The 22561-nt window shown below is 42.6% G+C and overlaps 1 protein-coding gene across 2 annotated transcripts in view; it reads left to right on the top strand.

The window, feature by feature from the left end:
- Positions 1-22561, top strand: part of LOC130916212 (chromatin remodeling regulator CECR2) — a 62668-nt gene that overhangs the window by 35610 nt on the left and 4497 nt on the right. For both annotated transcript variants that reach the window (XM_057836731.1, XM_057836732.1), the window contains 10 exons: positions 7516-7605; positions 7692-7842; positions 10301-10430; positions 10513-10550; positions 10629-10720; positions 10797-10923; positions 11393-11748; positions 11835-11987; positions 12444-13224; positions 19654-21478. In XM_057836731.1, the coding sequence (XP_057692714.1) occupies positions 7516-7605; positions 7692-7842; positions 10301-10430; positions 10513-10550; positions 10629-10720; positions 10797-10923; positions 11393-11748; positions 11835-11987; positions 12444-13224; positions 19654-21478 (3743 nt within the window). The remainder of the gene's footprint in view (positions 1-7515; positions 7606-7691; positions 7843-10300; positions 10431-10512; positions 10551-10628; positions 10721-10796; positions 10924-11392; positions 11749-11834; positions 11988-12443; positions 13225-19653; positions 21479-22561) is intronic.

Genomic DNA, 22561 nt, shown 5'->3' with positions numbered 1-22561 from the left:
TAGCGGACTCTGACACTTCCGAGTCCCTACCCCCAGAATCTAGTCCTGGTTTGTCTTTCATAAAGCAAACTGTCCAATTAGCCCTTTCACAACTGGGTATTGAGACACTACCAGCTGAGAATTCGGTTTCTAGTGCCTTCTTTAAGACCGCTCAAAAACCACAATTCTGTGTGCCAGCATTGCAACCCTATATCAAAGAGCTTCAGCTTTGCTGGACAGATCCTAAGTCGTCGACTCACTTGTCCCAAAACTGAAGGGCACTCAGCTCTACTGTGTGCATGATGCGGCTCAATATGGGTTAAACAAAATGCCGTCGGTGGACAGCGTTGTCGCGAGCCTGATAGTGGACCCAGCAGATGCTGCCCGCCTCCTTCGCTTTGCCTTCGAAGGAAAAGCATACCAATACAGAGTGCTGCCATTCGGCCTCTCTCTTGCTCCCCGGACATTTACAAGATGCATGGCTGAAGCGCTGGCCCCCCTGCAGAGCCGCAGCCTCAGAATTCTTCCTTACTTGGACGATTGGCTTGTGTGTTCACAGACTTGGGAACAAGCTCTCAGCCACACCACGCTGCTGTTGGACCATGTAAAGCAACTAGGTCTCGAGGTAAACCTTTCGAAAAGTCATTTGATTCCCAGCCAACATGTGATTTTCATCGGCATGAGCTTAAACTCCTTAACTATGACCGCCTCTCTGTCGCCACAAAGGGTGGACGACGTTCTCCGAACGGTCACGCGTGTCAGACACAGTGCGAGTCTGTCATACGGGACCGTCCTCCAGTTGTTGGGGAAACTGACTGCACTATCAATTGTGGTGCCATTGGGGCTTTTATTTTTGCGCCCGTTACAGATTTGGATGAACGGTTTGGGATTGGATCCCAAATGACATCAACGCAGACTTGTGACTCTCTCAGGGCGTTGTCATCGACTTCTAAGGCCCTGGATGGACAGGCAGTTCATATGCAAAGGGGTCACGTTAGGTTCTCTTCCCTCGCGCCGAGAAGTGGTTGTAACGGATGCGTCACTTTCAGGCTGGGGTGCAGTGTGGAACCACAGGACGATCAGGGGTGTTTGGTCCCCACTGGAGAGACTTTGTCACATAAATGTATTGGAGCTTCGTGCTGTTCGACTCGCTCTCAAGCATTTTCTCCCTGCACTGAGTGGAAAGCATGTTCTGGTTCGGTCGGACAATACGTCCACTGTCTACCATATAAACCACCAAGGGGGGACCAGATCTCCTCTCTCACTGGCGGAGGCTCAAAAGCTTCTCCTGTGGGCTTTTCCACACCTTCTGAGTCTCAGAGCAGTCCATCTTCCGGGGGTGCATGACTGTGCAGCAGACTTACTCTCCAGGCAGAAACCACCGCCTGGGGAGTGGAGGTTGAACCCTGCTGTGTTTCAGGGGATATGGGGGAGGTTCGGTGTTGCAGTGGTGGACCTCTTCGCTTCAAAAGCAACCACTCATTGTCAACTGTGGTTTTCCCTTGCGGAACCGAACAGTCCACTAGGTCAGGATGCCCTAGCACACTCATGGCCAGACTGTCTCCTGTATGCGTTTCCGCCTCTTCCTCTCTTAATGGTGACTCTGCACAGGATCAGCCAGAGCAATCACAGGGTGTTGTTGGTCGCTCTGTTCTGGCCAGGAAGAATGTAGTTTCCATTGATTCTCAAACATCTCAATGGAGATCCTTGGCCTCTACCCCAGAGAATGGACCTGTTGTCCCAGTTGGAGGGGAGCATCTGGCACCCCCACCCGGAGCGTCTTCACCTGTACCTGTGGCCTCTGAAGGGCCGGACTCTCTGTTAGAGTCCTGTACAGAGGCGGTTGTACAAACTGTACTTGATGCTCGTGCGACATCCACGAGGGCACTTTACAGTAACAGGTGGAGATTGTTCAATAAATGGTGTAAGGATCACAATGTGGATCCCGTGCGCTGCTCTGTGCCAATATTACTCAGCTATTTACAAGAACTTCTTGATAAGGGACTTTCTGTATCAACCTTAAAAGTGTACGTGGCTGCGATATCCACCCACCATGTTTTGGTGGATGGCCGATCAGTGGGCTCTCATTCCCTGGTGTGTCGGTTTTTGAAGGGTGCCCTTCGTCAACAGCCTCCAAGATTACCTCGCGTCCCCACGTGGGACCTTCCATTAGTTCTGGAGGGTTTGTGTTCAACCCCTTTTGAGCCTTTGAATGGGGCTGACCTTAAGTGGGTCACAGTGAAAACTGCGTTCCTCCTCGCAATTACTTCAGCAAAGCGAGTGAGTGAATTACATGCTTTATCGATTTCTCCGAACTGTTTAAGGTGGAATCCTGACGGTTCTGGGGTTACATTATGGCGGAATCCGAGTTTTCTACCGAAGAGACTTTCAGCCTTTCACATTAACCAGCCAGTTACCCTGGCTGTGTTTAACGATGTGAGTGGACCTGATGGACATTTGCAAAGTTTGCTATGTCCTGTTCGCGTGCTGAAGCACTATATTAGCGTGACTGCAAGCACTCGTAAAACGGATGCTCTTTTTGTATGTTTTGGTGACAAAAATAGTCTCGAAGCAACGCTTGTCACATTGGGTTGTCGAAGCTATTCTTCAGGCCTATGAGCCTCCTAAAGTCACGTGCCATTCCACAAGGAAGATGGCAACTTCCTGGGCGGCACTGAGAGGTGTTCCACTGAATGACATCTGTTCCGCAGCAACGTGGGCATCGTCTTGTACGTTTGCCCGCTTCTACAGAGTGAATGTGGCAGCTCCTCACCCGGTGGCTTCAGTAGTGCTGTCGGCTTCCTCTCACCTAGACTGACCCTCGGTATGTGTGGTGTCTTCGTGACAATGTTGGTATAAAGTCATCCAGGTGCTAAGCACCGCCCTCTGGCAGTCAGAAGGAATGAAATAGAACGAGAGTTACTTCTGTAACTAAGGTTCTATGAATTCCGGATGACCGCCAGAGCTGCCTGCCACTCAGACTCCCTGCGAGTACATTCCGAAAAGGAACTAGTGCTGGGTGAGCGGGGCTCTTATCGACCTCTGACGTCACCCAGGTCACGTCCAATGGCGTGACTTTGTTGGTATTTTATTCTCGACCTTTGTGCTGCGCACACGTAGATATCCAGGTGCTAAGCACCGCCCTCTGGCGGTCATCCGGAATTCATAGAACCTTAGTTACAGAAGTAACTCTCGTTATGTCAATTGATAATCCAATCGGCACTCATGAAAACATTTTATTCAAAAATTTTTACAACAAGCAGTCTTTTCCGTCCATGTCTGTGACGTCAGTTCTTTGAGATACGAAGGCTTCAGCACATGAAAAATTCATTTTCCAAAGCCTTTCAAACTTTTTTCACTTTATATTACAAAACTTTATGTTGTGAAAGATATTAATGTTGAATGATTACACCACTCACAGCAACCCTTTTACTGCAAAATGGACCCGAAGTGGTGCCATTCGTTTGTGCTACATTTGCAATAGTTGTTGGGACACCCCTCTGTTATTCATAAGTTGGTACGCTCCATCAGCCGCTGGAGTTAGGATACGGAAGAACTGCAAGTGTCACCACTCGAAATTAGTATCTCAATAGAGGAAGATGGATGGATGGATGGATGGATTAATGTAATGCAACAAAATCATGATATCAAAGCCACTCTGGAACAAATTAATTTTGTATCTTGAAGTACCACTGTATATGCGTTTCTGTTATTCCTGGAAGCTTGTAGAACCAGAGCAAGCAGAAGACCTGTTAGGTGGAAGACTAAAACGAGTCTGTAACCAAGACAAACATGTTGCTGGAGATGTGTCATCGTATAATTGTTGTTGAAAGGCCTAACAGTAGAAAATTGGGGAAAATACATATCTATATATTTTTGACACTGAAGTCGCTTCGACTTCTTTTTAATCCACTACTATTTCCGGTATATTTGGTCAACCTGGGCACATCAAAATACTTTGTTAGACGTCCATAAAAACTGTGCATAAGATCATGATTTTAATCCAACTGCTGATCCGATTAAAGAAAGTTTGTCAATGTAAACGTAGCCAGTGTTGGGAAAGCTTTCATTTTCCCCACAACCTACTTCAAAGTTCAGTTCACAAAATTTGAAATGAACTAGGTCGGTTAGTAGTTCATAATTGAACGTTTTGGCCTTAGTTATTTTTACAAAAATGAAATTGTTCGTGGAGATGGTCACAAAGCGATATCTATGAATGTTTATCGACGTGTTGTAAGTCTGCTTCTGTTGAAAGTTTACTTTTGTTGCACCATGTTTTTCCAGACTATTTAGGGCGGTATTAATAAACAGTTTTTTAACACATAGGCATAAACTTCATAATGATATCATTATGAAGTCTATGGCATAGGTTCCCCTGATTACAAGGTGCAGTAGCACATCAATGCGCTGCATTTGTCATTTGTTCTTTCTTTCAACATAGTAATTATTGTTTTGTTAATTTATTATGTAATTGGTTTGTTGAGTAATGAATTTGTGTATTCAGCGGTATCATCCAGTTATGCTCCAACAAAATAGGTTTGAGATAATTAGGCACAACCAGAATTCATACATAAGGCGCACTTTCAATCTTTGGGGAAAAATAAGGGATTGTAAGTGTGCCTTATAGTCAGACAAATATGGTAAGTCTACTTGCGTCGTTGTCATTTCTTGTTCGTGTTACTATTGGAATTCACATGATTTTTTTTTTTTTTTTTTTTTTTTTTTTTTTTGAGCAAATGGTTTGGAATTTGTAAGATGCCTGCCACCTGCCGACTTCTATACCTATAAACATGGAAGAATAAAAACACTGCTTTCTAAGGGGATGCACTAAATGTTTTTTTTAAGTTTCATAAGTTTTATTTTGACATTAAAACTCTGAGGCCTTTTCAGAATCCATGGATGGGCGCGAAGATCCATTCATTCATTCATTCAATTTTATTTGTATAGCCCTCAATCACAACAGAAGTCTCAAAGGGCTTTACAGAGGCAATATGATACACAATTAGAAATGAAGAAACAAAGATGAATAGATACAGTTCAAGTCCTGGGTATCCCCTATCCTTAAGACCCTCCATGCCGGCAAGGAAAAACTCCAAAAACTCCAGAGTCAATTGGGAGAAAAATTAGAAACCTTGGGGAGTACCACAGTCAGGAGAGATCCACTCCCAGGACGGATAGACAGGAACCCCAGAACTGCTAATGGGAATTAGCAAGCGAAGTTATAGTCCGTAAAAATACAGTGGAGTAAAGGAGCAAGAAGAGGTCCCTCTAGTCAGATGAGACGGGGGTAGCAGCGAGGACGTCTATCCAGCCAGGGGTCCGGACAGTCAGGAGGCTGCAGCTGAAAAATAACCCCTCCCCAGAGGGGAGGGGTGGAAAGGGGACACCGGGTGACTAGTGATGAAGAGACTAGACAAATAGATATTAACACTGGAAAATAGAAATAAAGTAAGACAAGTGGTAGGTAGAGTAAGAAAAGGAGATAGAACTCAGCGGCTGTACTGCCCCCAGCATTATAGCTTCTAGTGCAGCTTAGACTAAACTGTGAGTCTACTCAGACTTCAACTAGCCTAACCATAAGCTTTGTCGAATAGGAACGTTTTTAATCTAATCTTAAATGTGGAGACTGTCTCGACTTCTTTAATACTAGCTGGAAGCTGATTCCATAAAACAGGGGCTTGGTGGCTAAAGGCTCTAGCTCCGACAGTACTTTTATAAACCCTGGGAACGACCAGTAGACCTGCATTCTGAGATCGGAGTGTTCTGTTGGGGCGGTATGGAACCAGAGCATCGGTGAGATAAGATGGCTCCAACCCATTAATGGTCTTAAATGTATGAAGGAGTATTTTAAATTTAATTCTAAACTCGCCTGGAAGCCAGTGAAGTGCCTGGAGCACAGGAGTGATGTGCTCTCTTCTATTGGTTCCTGTTAAAAGTCTTGCTGCTGCGTTTTGGACTAGCTGAAGACCTTTTAGAGAGCTTTTAGGACAAGCTGCAAGTAGGGAGTTACAGTAATCCAATCTCGATGTAACGAACGCGTGAATTAATTTTTCTGCATCGCTTTTAGATAAAATATTTCTAATTTTGGCGATGTTGCGCAGGTGAAAGAAAGCCGTTCTACAGGTTTGTTTAATGTGTGCTTTAAACGTGTGCTTGTTGTATTCATGGTCTGTTTTTCCCCCTTTGGGTGTGTGGAAGGGCATGTGGTGCACACATGCAAAAATGTCAAATGCTGTGTGTCTATCCATCTTGAACCCATCCTTCTATGTGTCTCAAGCTGCTGTCACCAGTAATTTCATGGACAGTGACAGCAGGCAGCGACTCACCTTGAGGCAGGACAAAGTCTTTTGAATGACAGCTTTATTATGCTGCAGGATCCTCTCAACCTCCAAGTGGTTACACTGGAGGCCATCCGACTTGTGCTTTGCTTTTTCAATGGGACTATATAAGTAAAAATATATTTACTGTACTGTATGCGCACACACTTTCATCTTTGCACTTGCTTCCTTTTTCTGTCTCATTCTACTACTGCATCTTTTTTTTGTCTTCCACCTGCAGAAACATAACATTTTTAGACAGCTATATGCACTTCATAGGAAACCACAGTCTTGAATAGCTTGTCATTTGACAGGGTTGTTCTGGTTCCCTGATGTAATTTGACAAGAGCTGTACAGGGCTCGATATAGACACTTTTAAGCGCCTTGTTAAGAAGTTACTTTTGGCTGAGGGTTTCCTTAGTTTTGTGCTCTTTTCTCTCTTGCCTCAAGTTATTGGTTTCGACAGGGGGCATTTTTTAAAAATTTTGTTTTACATACCAGCACGTGATACTGCTGACTACGGAGTTTTAAATGATTGAAAATTAAATGTGACATTTTAGGAAGACTTTTTTTTTTTCATATGCTATTTTCACATACCGAATTTTAACACTTTTGAAAAACCACGTTTAGCATGAATTTTGAAGTAGGAGTCTATTATGTCCTTTGTTGGCAGTAAGTGATGGATAAACTCACCCTTTTCCTTGTATTGACTGGTTCGACTTTTTGACTGGTAAAGCTTGTCTGTCACCCCCAGGGAGATGTGAGGGAATGTTGGCAGCAATAGAGAGAAGGGGGAACTGGGGGGAGGGAAACCAAAGCCTGTGACCTCTCAATACTCCCTAGGGGCCCTCACAGTTTGCTTGCTTCTGTGGTTGCCTGTCGATCTTGAAGGCGCCAACGTTTGTTTGTGAAATAAATTTACAGTAATTGAATTAAATTTTTAATTGGCTTAAAATAACATTCACCTCTTTTATATAATTGTCGTCCAAAGACGTCCAATCATGTGACTCTTTTCATTCTTCTGCTGTGAATTTTAATTAGCTTGCCACTAGTGGACATTCAATCCATTTGAACTAGGAGGACCATTCGCTGCCCATCCTCCCAGTTCAAATGGATTGGACATCTATTTCAATCAGCCAATTAATGTTCTTAAATCACAGATTATGCCTTAAATTGGTATAGCATGGTCTATAAATAACCTTCCACTCTTTTCTTTCAGGAACGAGAGCAGAAACAGAAACTTGAGGATCCAACGCCATTCCGTGCATCACAATGGTTCTCTGAAAAACACATCCATGAAAATGAGGAGGTATGTGTCTTTTGTATATGTAAAGTTAATTGCAAATCAAGCAACCATATCTGTCAGGCACTGATGTTCCTTTTCTTTGTATTCAGGACAATGTGAATGATACAGGTGAGTTTGAAAAGAGAAAAGACGAAGAGCTGGACAGGCAGGTCCTGCTGGCCGAGCAGAGGCGAGAAGCAGAAAGGCTTCAGCAGGAAGAACGTCAGCGAGAGAAAATGGAGAAGATCAAAGCTGTGGAGGGTAAGTTGGTTGGAAGACAAAGGGGAGAAATCATTTCAACGTTAAAAAAAAAATCCAAAAAGTCTTGACTATAATGAACCTTGATGCCAATTTTAGAGGTAAAGCAATGATTTCACATTCTTTCATCAGTGACTTGTCTTGTCAATGAGGAGAAGTAGAAGGCCATGCTTGCATGAGAAATTTGTAATAAATACAGTGCCTTGCAAAAGTATTCGGCCCCCTTGAACCTTGCAACCTTTCGCCACATTTCAGGCTTCAAACATAAAGATATAAAATTTTAATTTTTTGTCAAGAATCAACAACAAGTGGGACACAATCGTGAAGTGGAACAAAATTTATTGGATAATTTAAACTTTTTTAACAAATAAAAAACTGAAAAGTGGGGCGTGCAATATTATTCGGCCCCCTTACGTTAATACTTTGTAGCGCCACCTTTTACTCCTATTAAAGCTGCAAGTCGCTTGGGGTATGTTTCTATCAGTTTTGCACATCGAGAGACTGACATTCCTGCCCATTCTTCCTTGCAAAACAGCTCGAGCTCAGTGAGGTTGGATGGAGAGTGTTTGTGAACAGCAGTCTTCAGCTCTTTCCACAGATTCTCGATTGGATTCAGGTCTGGACTTTGACTTGGCCATTCTAACACCTGGATACGTTTATTTTTTAACCATTCCATTGTAGATTTGGCTTTATGTTTTGGATCATTGTCCTTTTGGAAGATAAATCTCCGTCCCAGTCTCAGGTCTTGTGCAGATACCAACAGGTTTTCTTCCAGAATCTTCCTGTATTTGGCTGCATCCATCTTCCCGTCAATTTTAACCATCTTCCCTGTCCCTGCTGAAGAAAAGCAGGCCCAAACCATGATGCTGCCACCACCATGTTTGACAGTGGGGATGGTGTGTTCAGGGTGATGAGCTGTGTTGCTTTTACGCCAAACATATCGTTTTGCATTGTGGCCAAAAAGTTCCATTTTGGTTTCATCTGACCAGAGCACCTTCTTCCACATGTTTGGTGTGTCTCCCAGGTGGCTTGTGGCAAACTTTAAACGAGACTTTTTATGGATATCTTTGAGAAATGGCTTTCCTCTTGCCACTCTTCCATAAAGGCCAGATTTGTGCAGTGATTGTTGTCCTATGGACAGACTCTCCCACCTCAGCTGTAGATCTCTGCAGTTCATCCAGAGTGATCATGGGCCTCTTGGCTGCATCTCTGATCAGTTTTCTCCTTGTTTGAGAAGAAAGTTTGGAAGGACGGCCGGGTCTTGGTAGATTTGCAGTGGTCTGATGCGTGTTCCATTTCAATATGATGGCTTGCACAGTGCTCCTTGAGATGTTTAAAGCTTGGGAAATCTTTTTGTATCCAAATCCGGCTTTATACTTCTCCACAACAGTATCTCGGACCTGCCTGGTGTGTTCCTTGGTTTTCATAATGCTCTCTGCACTTTAAACAGAACCCTGAGACTATCACAGAGCAGGTGCATTTATACGGAGACTTGATTACACACAGGTGAATTCTATTTATCATCATCGGTCATTTAGGACAACATTGGATCATTCAGAGATCCTTACTGAACTTCTGGGGTGAGTTTGCTGCACTGAAAGTAAAGGGGCCGAATAATATTGCATGCCCCACCTTTCAGGTTTTTTTTTGTTAAAAAAGTTTAAATTTTCCAATAAATGTTGTTCCACTTCACGATTGTGTCCCACTTGTTGTTGATTCTTGACAAAAAATTTAAATTCCATATCTTTATGTTTGAAGCCTGAAATGTGGCGAAAGGTTGCAAGATTCAAGGGGGCCGAATACTTTTGCAAGGCACTGTAGATCAAGGGCACCCACGGCCAGACTTAAATGTCCATGACTCTTAAGTTTTGGTTTCTCTTTTTAATTTAGCAATCTACTATTGTAGAGCAACATTTCTATGTTGTGAGTTACATACAGTATTTTGCACTAAGAATGTACCTGTACCAAAATTCTACTCTGCCTTTCTCCGTTCTGCCAGTGGCTAATGAACTACTACGTATGTTTCAGTGTAGCAGTCTCATTTATGTATTATAAATGAAGAGCAAAACCTAGACTGTTCTGTGTGGATTGCAAGTGTGGAACAAACATTGTTAATCTGCCCAACAGGGGACTGGCATGCCTTTCATGTTAAAAGAAAGCGGTGATGGAAAGAAGTACAATCTGTGTTTGCTCTTTTGATCTCACTTGAGAAAACTGATAAATTGCTCCTGTTTTCAGTCAAATGAGTCACTCCAGACTAAAATGACCAAGGCCTTTACTGTTCTTATTTTGAACTCAAAAGGCAAAAGGCTAAATATGTGTTACCTCTGTCCTGTCAATGTTATCGACGCTAACTGGCTTTATGTTGTATTTTTCTCCTTTTTCTTACTGTCTCTTCCTGTCTTTCTGTGCCCCTCTCTCGTCTGTGCCCCTCTCTCGGTCTACTGTATTGTTACCTCAGAGCGGGCAAAGCGACGGAAGATGCGAGAGGAAAAGGCTTATTTATTGTCTGAAGGAAAAGACCTCCCACCAGACCTTTATAATTTAGAGCCTTCTTCGCCAGTCCTCAGAGCACGGACTACTAAAGAATTGTATGAACTCTTTTGAACTTACAAATTAATTTGTGTGAATTCTAGTTAAAAACAAAACTGTGTGTATTAATGTTTCTTTCAGCATTGACATGGAAGAAGACTATACGGGTTTATACAAAGGTATGCCTCCTGAATAGTTATTAAAAATAGTGAAATTTCTATGAATAAATAGTCGTCATCTCAGATCTCCCTTCTTAGTGCTGGAGGCTCTAAAGGTTCATAAAGATGCTTGGCCCTTCTTGGAACCTGTGGATGACTCTTATGCCCCCAATTACCATGACATAATCCAGGTACAAAATCAGTAAAATGCTGAATTTGTCAAGTTACCAGTTTTTTAATCAGATGTTTTCTCACCTCTCCCCTCAGACCCCCATGGACCTGTCTACCATTGAAAGGAAACTCAATGATGGAGAGTATGTTGCTAAAGAGGAGTTTATATCAGACGTGAAACTTATATTTCAAAATTGCAAGGAATACAACGGCGAAGATAGTGGTAAGTGAAAAAACATTTATTCACATACCCACACAAGCGGCAACAACCAGGCTGTCAACCGAGGTTGGCCATGCCTGCACAAAATGTAGATGTAGTAAATGTTGAAATCGGGGCTAGGAACAGGCAGCCTTGACAGTGATTAATGAGCAATGATTTAGAAGTGCTCCAATCCTCAGGAGGGTCTGGTCCCTGCAGGGCCAGAGAAACATTCCAGCGTCTAAGTCCACGTCTAGAGCTATCCATTCCACTGAATACCTTCCCTCGGGAGTAAGGGTAGTGGTGATGGGGGTGGGTGAGCTAGTTACACATGCACTCTGACCTATTGGAGTGATCAGAACTGAGACAAGCCATCTGTTTACAGGAAGATCTGTTCGCGGTTTTAAATGTGTTTTGGTAAAGATGGACAGAAAGGATTGCTATAAATAAAGTATTATGTTCATCAAAAATCCTGCTGTCCGTTTCCCCTCAGAATACACAGTGATGGCAGAGTCTCTCGAACGGTGTTTTAACCGGGCCCAATTGAAACACTTGCCGTCAGAGGATGGCGACACAGATGAAGAATTCCACATCAGCAAAGAAGACAAGGAACGCAAGGAGAAAAAACGCAGTCGTGGCAGTAAACATTTGGGTCCTGAGAGTTTAATCAAGGCCACTGAAGAGGTTCAGCGGAAACGAAGTTTGCAAGGAGGCAAAGGACAAAAACCATTAGAGGACAAAGTGTGCAGGTCAGTTCGACAGCTTCCACCCTCTAATTGGGGCTTTCCTCTGAGCCAACAACACCGCCAAGAAGGAGACACCAGGGGCATGTACCACCCAGGACAACAGGTAAATTTAGGATGCACATGTAACTTGTACACAGATTTTGAATGTGTACTAAAACTCTTGTTTTGAATTCTTTTTCATCTGACCAGTTGCATCGTTATCCTGGGCCCACTGATTCTCAAGGGCCGCAAATGTATGCACATAGAATGGGCATGGAACATCAACGCTTTGCCTACCCAGGTCACATTCCAAGGCTTGGAGACCCCAACATGAATCGTTTGCCTCACAACTACAACATCCAGGTACAAAGCCCAAGTACTGTTCGTGAGGAAACACTTGTATGCCTTCTCACTGCAATGCGTTGGCTCTTTTATAGTCAATGTTTATCATTATTGATAAACGCAGATACATAAAATAGATGGCAACGCAAATACATAGAATAGATGGCAACGAGTAGGGGATTTTGTTGACTTTTCTATGTTTACTGATGACCTCACATATTTTTCTCGCACCATCCCAACCATTTTTTTTAATGTAATTTTTGTATTATATGTGTGGTAAATATTTCCACTTGTTTGTAGCATCCGTACGGCCGTATTGATGGATATTAGGGTTGCCTTTAGTGTCAGAAGTGACAAGTGTCATGATTTCTATTACTATTTCTATAATGAATACAGTTTTTGCAAAGCATGCAAACATTTTGGCGACCCATTGGAGTCCCCTTTTTAAACATGTTCTCTTTGGGTTTTTTTGTTTAGCATCACATGGGCCATAGATATCCAATGGGCCCTGATGGTAACCAGCCTCTTCACCAGCAGCAGCACCCATATATGGGCCCAACACACGGCCCATCTTTAGGGCCCCGACCAATTGCCCTTCAACTTCGACCTCCTCCTGAAGCAAGCATATACCCATCTCACTATCATCCAGAGAGCCATACGATGCACCCAATGGGGAACCGGTTATCAGGGCCTAACGGACCTCAGAGGCACAATTACACAGGCTTGAGACCTCCCGCTATGGGACTGTCTAACATGTGGACTAAACTGAATCATCTGGGTCCAGAAAGACCTAGTGGAATGCGCATGCAAGATGCTAATATGGTCAACCAGCACAATTTGAATTACGGAGGAGTGCCGCCTCCTGTAGGACATAAACCATGGCCGGAAGCTGCTGGATATCCGCATCCTCCATCCAATGCTCAATACCAAATGCCTGCAGCAGTGGTCAGCTCCTCGGCCCCCGTGCAACAACACCAATCTGACTCTTCCATCAGCACAACACGGTCAGCCTCTATGTTGGAAAGTCCAGAGATGCTAGCTCTGCAGCAGCTGTCAGCTTCTTTGGGACCTCCTGCTGCTTCCCCCCATCAGGACATGCGCCACTTTACACAGTCCAAGCTCCCATCAAGGGTTGGCAGCATCCCAACTTGTCCCTCTCAGCAGGCTCCCCTAGCCCCTGAGGTTCAGCTGCTGCGTCCCGCAGCAGACAATAGGCCAGACAGCCAGTCTTCCCCACAGACAGACATTCAGCCAAAAGGTACATCTGACCTAAGATTTTTTTTCTTGCTTGTGGTAACCCAAAAGCAATCTGAAAACCATTTTATAATGAAGTGTTTGTCACTACCTATGCCTTATATACGCGTCAGCTTGTCTATTCAATTTCAATATTTCTCACCATAAGTGGTAAACTAAATATTTATTTGCTCAGTCATGGAATACTTACCACTTGTTTTTTGAGTTGGGCCTGTCATCCATGCTCATTCAGTGAAATGAGATCAACTCAAAAGGATGTCCATACTAGATTGTAATTACTTGTAATTGTTTACCATCTTGCACTATTAATATTAAATTCAATATCCAAAACAGATTTTCATTCGGTATTCTAGAATCGGGAAGCGAAGGCAATACTGTGCCTGGTATACCATGATAAAGCACTGAATATGGTTGATACATCTTTGGAAAAGTAACATTGTGCACAGCTGATAGTGTCCACAGATGCAAGTATCACAAAGGATGTGTTAAAAACAAAGAATACACCACATTTAAATTAGAAAAACATCTCACTATCAGGCATTCCCTTAACCTTTCCTTCACCACTATAATTGTAGTTTTTAACATTAAGTAGCCAATGCTTATAGTCAGTGTAGCCCAAGTAATGTTATTATTTGGGAGCTGTTTTTACAGTACGGACTTCAAAAGAGGTTCCCGGCACTGTTTGAAAGCAAAACTTGAATCTATTTAAAGCCCAACATCCTGGAGGACTCTTTGTCTCAAAGCCCCTTTCTCACACGCCGAAATACCGTGAAAATCGCGGGATTTAAACGGGCAGCCTTTGTATGTGAACGCAATTTGCCGGGTCGACTGACACGGATATTAAGCGGACATTTCATGGGTCGTGTCTTAGTGTAATTCCCATGAAAGTCCCGAGACGAGGCTTATGTAAAAGCAAATGCTAAATTCCCGGGTCACAGCACGATGGCTAATGACATAAATATCATGGCGGGCCGATCGTCACTTACGCTTTCTTAGCAGTAAGATGAAAAGCTGTAAACAAACATCGCAATTATCAACATAGCAAGCTGGAAATGGCTAAATTAAACTGAAACATAACAAAGTTAAATTGCTACTGGATCATAGAGTCGAGGAAGAGATAACATCGTCCATCTTTGCAAAAGTGTGGTTTATTTTGTTGTTGATCGCAACTGCGGAACCAAGGTTGTACCACAAAGCAGAAATCAACGGAAGGATACGTTCAAGGGTTTATTAAATAAAAAACAAAAATATACGCGATCGCAGAAAGGGGGAATAACACAATGGGTCTGTGACAGTAGATCGACGGGGATCAATAATACTAACCTTAGGGGTAGGCAGAGAGCCGATTAACACAAAACGAATAGAATTAAATACCAGCACAACGTAGGGGATTTCAAAACAAGGGTGGCAGAGGTGTCGAATGGCGCCCAGCAAGTTAATATCCCTGCACCCTTCTCTTGGATTGCCTAGACTTAGTCTTGAGGAGCTTGAATTGGCTTAAAGTGCCTGTGACACGAAAAAGCATGTTTATTTCATAATACACGCGGTATTTTATGCCCCTGAATGATATGGACCGCTTGGATGTGTGTGGAAGCGATCGCTATATTTATTTAGTTTTTTGAATCCCGCGCCATTAAAATGAGTGACTTCCGGCTTCGGTCTTGCATTGAGGAGGAGGGCGCTGTGACGTGTACGGTAGAAGACGTTCTCTTCACTATACAGTGTACTGTTGTGTATGAAGACGAAGGATTCAGCTGATTTTGCGGATTGATACTTTTATTTTTTGCATCACGCCAGCCAAACGGCTGCAGAAAAATCATTCTGTGTGCGGGAGAGGCGTATGCGCCTTTTTGGAGTTTCAAAAGGTTCCCATTCACCATGGATATTTACTGTGGGACCATTGGACTTACAAGGAAGTGAGTAAACATCTTGTTTTGTATTATGTCAAATACGAATACAGTGATTACAAAGTAAACACTATAAAATTCATTTAAATAAAGGACTACTTACGTTTGATCATTGATAGGCATGTAAAAAGCTATCCTCATGGTCATTAGCAGTTAGCTGTTAGCACGTTAGCTGCACAACAACTCCAGCCACCCTCCTCCAGGGAACGAACTGTAAATTGCTTTCCGCCGGGCGGTTTGCCGATCCGCAAAGAAACTCGACAACCGGGTGGTCATGTCAAATAATCCAGGCTAGTTATGTGTGATTTTCCACTTCGAAGACTTTGAAACATCCCTCGGTTCGGGTTAGCATGTCGGCTAGCTGTCACTCCTTCTGGTCTGTTTACATTCTCCGAAGCCGGGGAAGGGAAATTACATATGTCCGATTTAGGTGTCATAAAATATCGTTTGGGAGGTGTGACAGTAAAGGTGAAGTCGACTGTTTTGACCATTATGGAGTAATTTTGCCATGTCGTCTTGAATAAATGGATTTTTATTATTTTATATTCCATTTAGCACAAGATTGTTATTTGTCATGACCATGCCATTTATTTAGCAATTGGGGAAAGTACTTGGGTAAAAAGAATATCCTGTAAAAATATTGAAGAGACAGAAACAATGACATTTTGCCGCTCTCTTCGTCGCGTTTTCCTCATTGTGAATAGTTCCCCCTCGACGGGCTGACTGGTCCTTCTCAAGCCATTTATATAGCTATTGGGGAAAAATACTTGGATAAAAAGAATATCCTGTAAAAATATTGGGAGTAGAGAGACTGAAACAATGACATTTTGCGGCTCTCTTCGTCTCGTTTTCCTCGTTCTGAACAATTCCCCCTCAATGGGCTGAATAGTAAAACCGATGAGCCCAGTCTACCGCTGACGTCATCCACCTGTTGGGGACGCTAAAGCCCTATAATGGTAGGCGTGGCTAACCGGCAGATTAAAAGACTAATTTCTCGTCATCTGCGCTTTGCTAAATTGTTGTATATAGTCGAATCGTCTCAAAATATGATTCTAATTCACATAATAATGCCATTTAAGACTTTTTTTCTGGTGTCATATGCTCTTTAAGGTACGACTTTGGGAATGCTCCCTCTGGAACAAAACACGACCAACATTGTGACAGCCAATGCCGACCAAAAATGACATAATGTCCGGGTTATAAAATCGTACGAGCAGCCCTCCCCGCACAGAGAGCGCCATTGGGCAACATGGGACAAGTGTGTGAAAGTGTTTAACTCGCGTCATTCTCGTGACATTTCTACATGCGTGAAAGCAATTACTCGAGTAAATCATCCCTGGATATGTGTGTGAAAACTCCATTTGTCTCACAACTAGCATCAAACATGTATCACAGCGGTACCTAAGCATCAGTTCGCATCGACATACGATCCCTTCGACAGCCGACGTTAATTTTAGGGCTGCAGCTATCGAATATTTTAGTAATCGAGTAATCGACTGAAAATTCTATCGATTAATCGAGTAATCGGATAAAACAAATATATTTTTAGGTGAAGAGCAATTATAAATATACATGAGAAAACAAGACATTTCATCTAATCTTGAACCATTTTCAGTCAATCAATGTCTTTATTTTCGATGTATATTGTTGAAAACAGCCAACAATTGCATCTCAGATGTAACTAGAATTAAAAAAAGACAAATTCACTGCTTTCACTCAAAAAACCTTTAGATCTTATTAAAATATAAATATATTTATACCTAAAAATGCCATTACGCTTGATAACACACATCTCTTAAAAGTTAGGATTTTTTCCCACCTGTTTCAATTGAATTTCTATTTGTGTCAAGCCATTTTTAAGTTCTAGTTAAGTTTTACGCTACTCTAAACTGTAAGTCCTGATAGGATTTTGTGTTTTTGCAGTGTTCAAGATAATTGTATGATACAGGCTGTATTGGAGCACATTAGGGACCAGTGCTACTTGGTGTTTTATCCAGCAATGACTACTAAGCTAAAATTGATAGTTAGCATGATTAAGTTTTTATTTTACACCCTCATCACTCCACAATGCTATGTTATGTTAAAGCCTGTATGTAAGACACGTTAGCCACGCATCGAAAGTGGTCATAATTAATAGAAACCTAGCCCTCCGCAGGGCTAACGTTGTGTGAGCTAGTGACTCAGACAGTAACGTTAATCTTATTTTTTAGCGCTTAGCGCTCTTTATTAGCGCTTAGCGCTCTACTGCTTTAAGATAACCGCTGTTTATTACCGCTGCCCAGATGCGGCCGAGTCTATCATAGTGCATCTAGTTCAACATACATGTGATCTCTATGAGACTCCTCAGATGCTACCTGCTACCAACTTAACATCACGCGGGCTAGTTTTTAGCAACGTCGGCGTAGTTTGGAGCGGCTGTCGGCTGCGGAAATTTTATATATTTTTTTATTGCTTCTTCCTCTACGCACGTGACGTCAGCGCGTTGTCCCGCATTAAAAGTAGTCCGAGCGAAACGTGATGCTTAGAGCTGTCAAAATAAACGATTACTCGAGGTGAATAAAATTACTCGGATCAGTTTTTAAACTCGAGTTACTCGAGTTGCTCGAGTATTCGTTTCAGCTCTAGTTAATTTGACTCGTCATTTGTCTCGACATATGATGACATGCTTGAAATACGTCAATTTATGTCAGCGTCGCAAGTTCATTGTTTTCCCGCAAGACGGATACACGGCGGATTTTTTTGTGAGAGAAATCAACATGTGTCCCAAGAAGGTTAGAGCAGGTGGTGAAAAAAGGAAAATGGTTTTGAATACCATTACAATTAAGATAGAAAAATATGAGCATGGTGTGCGTGTCAGTGAACTGGCTAGACAACACACCTCACCGGTCCCTCCGCCCCCCTACCTGCCTACACACCCGCTGTCTCTTTCCTCCGACCTCCGTTGGCCAGTGAGTTAAGATGACAATAAAAACACTTTTATTTCTCATCTTTTCATCATTTGTTTTATATGTTTTATTAAATGCATTTGTTAAATTGGACAGAACAAGGCTCACCGTATCCGCATGCACCCGCCGTCTCCTCCCACCTCTGTTCGCCAGCTCTATAAGTTAAGGTGACAATAAAAACAATTTAAAAAATTGTATTTATTATTATTATTCCGATTTGTATTCATAATTAATTTGTTTTGCGGTGTGTAATTGCTATTAGTAATTGTACTTGCCTCACTTAGTAAGGATACAGCGTGGGTTTTTAGGCTGTGGAACAAATTAATCGAATTGTAATGTATTTTATTGGAAAATCTCGCTTGACATATGACTATTTCGACTTACAAACCAGATCCTGGAACTAAACTCATATGTAGAGGTAAAATTTTATTTCCCTTAATAATCATGACGTAGTCTAAATCTTAAAATATGTAAGGGTAATTTAATGTAAATGTTACCAAGAAGCAGTGTGTGGAAATATATGCAGTTCAAGTGGCTCAGGTGGTACCTCTATATACAAATTTAATTCATTCCAGGACCTTGTTTGTAAGTTGAAATGGTCTTATGTTGAGTGGGATTTTCCCATAAGAATACATTATAGTTCGATTAATTCGTTTCACAGCCCAAAAACCTAGGCTAAATCCTTCAGAAATACTGCAGGTATAATTACAAATAGCAGTTATACACAACAAACCAAATACATTATAAATGGAAATCATAATTTAATAATAATAATAATGTAACGAATTGGGTTCTAATATGGTGGTTGTGTTTTTCATCCCATTCCTGAACGCACCGTCTGACTGATGAGAGAGAGAGAGAGAGAGAGAGAGGTGCGGAAGGGTGGGAAGTTTTTTTTTTTCATGTTGCTTTTTTGTTGGTGTCGGCTACAGCGGACAGTAGCCGTGTTGTTACAAAAGTTCCGAAAGAAATTATTGAAAACCTGACGAAGATGGCGACTTCTTTGCTGATTTTAAAATGATTTTAATCGGTGGAGACTCCAGGTGGGGGTAGAGGAGGACCGTCGAGGTCGTAGACATATTCCGGCCATATTGTTGAGCCAGCTTACTGACGCGCACACCTCTCATATTTTTTTTCCATTTTAATTTCAATGTTAAACGTAACCTTTTTTCCTTTTTTCACTACCTGCGCTAACCTTCTTGGGACCCATGTTGATTTCTCTCACAAGAAAATCTGCCGTGCTGCTGTGTTGTGGGAAAACAATGAAATGGCGACGCTGTTATAAATCGTATTTTGAGCCTGTCGGCATATAGCGAGACAAATGACGAGTCAAATTTTATGTCGGATTTTGAAAGGATCATATGTCTATGCGTTCATATGTTGAGGTACCGCTATGCTTGGTGCACGAAGCAAAATCAAAGCAATGAGAATTTACAGTGTATTTTTCAACATGTTTTTCTACATGCTTTAACTCATTGGTCCCTGTATGTAATATTGATACAATATTGGGATACATAATACATTCTGAACACTGACACCTTTCCCTTATCTGAATGCCCCTTTAATTTTATTTGTTGGCAGGGGCATCAGAAGAAAACGTGGCCGATGCAGACATTTCCAGTGAAGCTCCTTTATCAGATGACACTGTTTCCCTTAACCAAGACCAACCCTCTGTTCCTAAACCTACTGAACACCAGACATTGCACAGCCCTGAAAGACCTCAAAAAATGGTGCCAGGACAAAAACTGTCACGGGGTCCCGGAGAGTGCCATATACTGGAAGGAGATGGCCAACTTCAAAATAATGGTTCCAATTCTTTGTCTTTGCAGTTCAGTCCTAGTAATAACAATTACAAGAACCCTTATCCACCTAATACTGCTCAGCCTGCACAGAGCAGTCCTCTCCAGAGCCCTGAACTTATCCAGAAGTCCATGTCGCCATCCTCGAATACCACACCTGATAGCAGCTCTCAACAAATGCTAAATGCACATCAGCATCATGAGCGGAATGTCCAAAAACGGCATCAGCAACATCCAACCCATGAACCTCTAAATGGGCTGGTGCCAGACCACCACCACCACTCTCCTTCACATATGAGCCTAAGTGCAACACAAGTGCAAACTCCTCGTCAAACCGCACAGAGAAGCACTATTCATGGCATGTCACATGGTGCCTCACAGGGACCCCAACCTGGGCCCCCTCATCCAGCCCCTCTCACCTCTCTCCCTCCCAGCCACCCTACTCCACACTTACCTTCCCAGCCAAGCCCAGCGGAACATGGAGATCAAACACCCTGCGAGCCACCAGGTCGGGTAGACCGTGCAGGTCTGCAGGCAGTTCAACAGGTGCCTTCTAATACTGCTTATATACATCAGGCTTATGGTCCAAACATTAATCCAACAACAATGATGATAACCAGTAGCCCAAGTGTTCAGACACCCGCTCACAATACAGCAGTGCCTCCTCATTCTCAATCCCAGATAAATGGAGTCGTAGCTTCTTACAATATAGGAAACTCTCAACATCCACAGTATACTCAGACAAACATGACGAGAGCCATTTCTCATTCTGCTCATCTCCCATATCACAACCAGACCCTTCACAATACCCAAGACCACTCCGGCTATCACCAGCAACAAAGAACTGCTTATTCATATAGCATGCCGGGCCCTCAGCACCCACACGCCAATGCCAACATGTACCCGCCGTCATTCCAAGATGAACACTACTACAATGGACCACAGGCCCATAACCTTGCCAACTGTAGAGGGGGTTTTCCTCCAGACGATTGGCAGCGTTCTCAGCGGTCCATGCTGCCTACTACCTACCTGCCTGCTTCCAGTGCCAAAGGAAGCAATCAAGCAAATGACATTTGTGTTTCACCGACTGGCTCTGAGGGCTCCACTGGTGTGAGTGTATTGTCCCCTGAAGGAGGACGTTTGGAGGAGAGGAAATGGGAAAGCAGAAACAGTGGCAGCCGTAGCCCAGCAACGAGCAGTCACACTAAGACTAACTCAGAACGACCTGAAAGTCCAAAAGAAATCCTGGATCTCGATAGCCACAATGCTGCCACGTCCCGTCGGAGCAACCAGCCACTCGCCCCTACCGCATGCATTCCGCCCACTTTCATCAATGACCGACGCACTGTGCAGTCGGGCGGTGCGCCACCATCCCACAGTGGAGTTGGGAACGGAGCCCTTTACCCGAGACCGCCATATTTAGATCCAGCACCATTTACTGTGCAGAGACCTCACCCGCACCTGATGGAAGCCCTTCAGCGCCCCCAGCAGCTGCCCCTCTCGCCCGCTCAGATGCGCATGGCCATGTACCCTCGCTCTGGTGGCCACTTTCAAAGCATGATGATACAGCAAAGAAGCTTACCGTCTGAAAGCTTCCTCCACCCGGGGTAAAAACATTTGGCTTTTTTCATTATTTGAAATGGAATTTCTAGTTTTATTTGTGAAGGATGGATTACTTATGCCTTTGTGATAGATCTACCGTAAATTCTGCACTACGTTTTCCCCCTCATTTTGAATCCTGTGGCTTGTAGTCTAGGGCAGCTTATTTGGATTGATAGGGAACACTATTTGACGGCAGCATCATAAGACTGTCATAAGACCCTCATAATTATGACATGATGCTGTCATGGGCATTAATGAATGCATATGAGGGATGTCATAAAGTGTCATCCTTCAAATTTTGTCCATAGCTCCATTTATTTCCAGGATCGTTTACATCCATTCAAAAGTGAGATAATTTGCCTGATGACACTAAATACATTTTTCATAAGCATACATTAATGCTCATGACAGTGTCATGTCATAACTATCAGTTGACGGGATACTGGGTCGATACGTAGGGGGGTCTATTTAAAAAACTTCAAATTCAAATATTTTTAAAACCAAACCGCGAGCGACCTAAAACCAAAACAGGCACCCAATCTTAAGCATATGAGTCTCCATGACCAGTGGTATCAAAAAATTCAAAGTCGTTCCCTAACAAAATCCCGATTATTATTTTTTTTATATAACAAAACTTAAAATGGCTATAAAATTCTCAGATTTTACGCTAGATGCACAAAAATCACCAAATACAGAGTCAATCATCAATTTTTCAGGACCAGTAGCAATATTTAACATATATATGTTTTTGCCCGAAATAGCGACTTAATTTAAAAAAAAAAAAAATTTTTTTTGTGCAATTTTGATGTAAGTTTTTAACAGCTAATAAATAACTCAATTTTCACATCAGAAACGTAATACTTGAGGAAAGCATGCAAAATCATCTTAATTTTACTTACAAAAGCAAATTATGCATTCCTCTGTATACCATCACAATTATTTAGGTTGAATTCTGATGTCACTATTGCCTCAGTACATCTTGCCGGCTATCTGGCACTCATCGTTTTTAGATTGGAATGTTACATAAAACGCGTAAAAGCTGATTTTTTTTTTTTGTTTGGAGGCAGAAATGTCTAAATTACTCATTT

The sequence above is a fragment of the Corythoichthys intestinalis genome, chromosome 5 (assembly GCF_030265065.1).
Source record: "Corythoichthys intestinalis isolate RoL2023-P3 chromosome 5, ASM3026506v1, whole genome shotgun sequence".
NCBI classification, from domain to species: domain Eukaryota; kingdom Metazoa; phylum Chordata; class Actinopteri; order Syngnathiformes; family Syngnathidae; genus Corythoichthys; species Corythoichthys intestinalis.
This window is presented reverse-complemented; position numbering and strand designations above follow the sequence as displayed.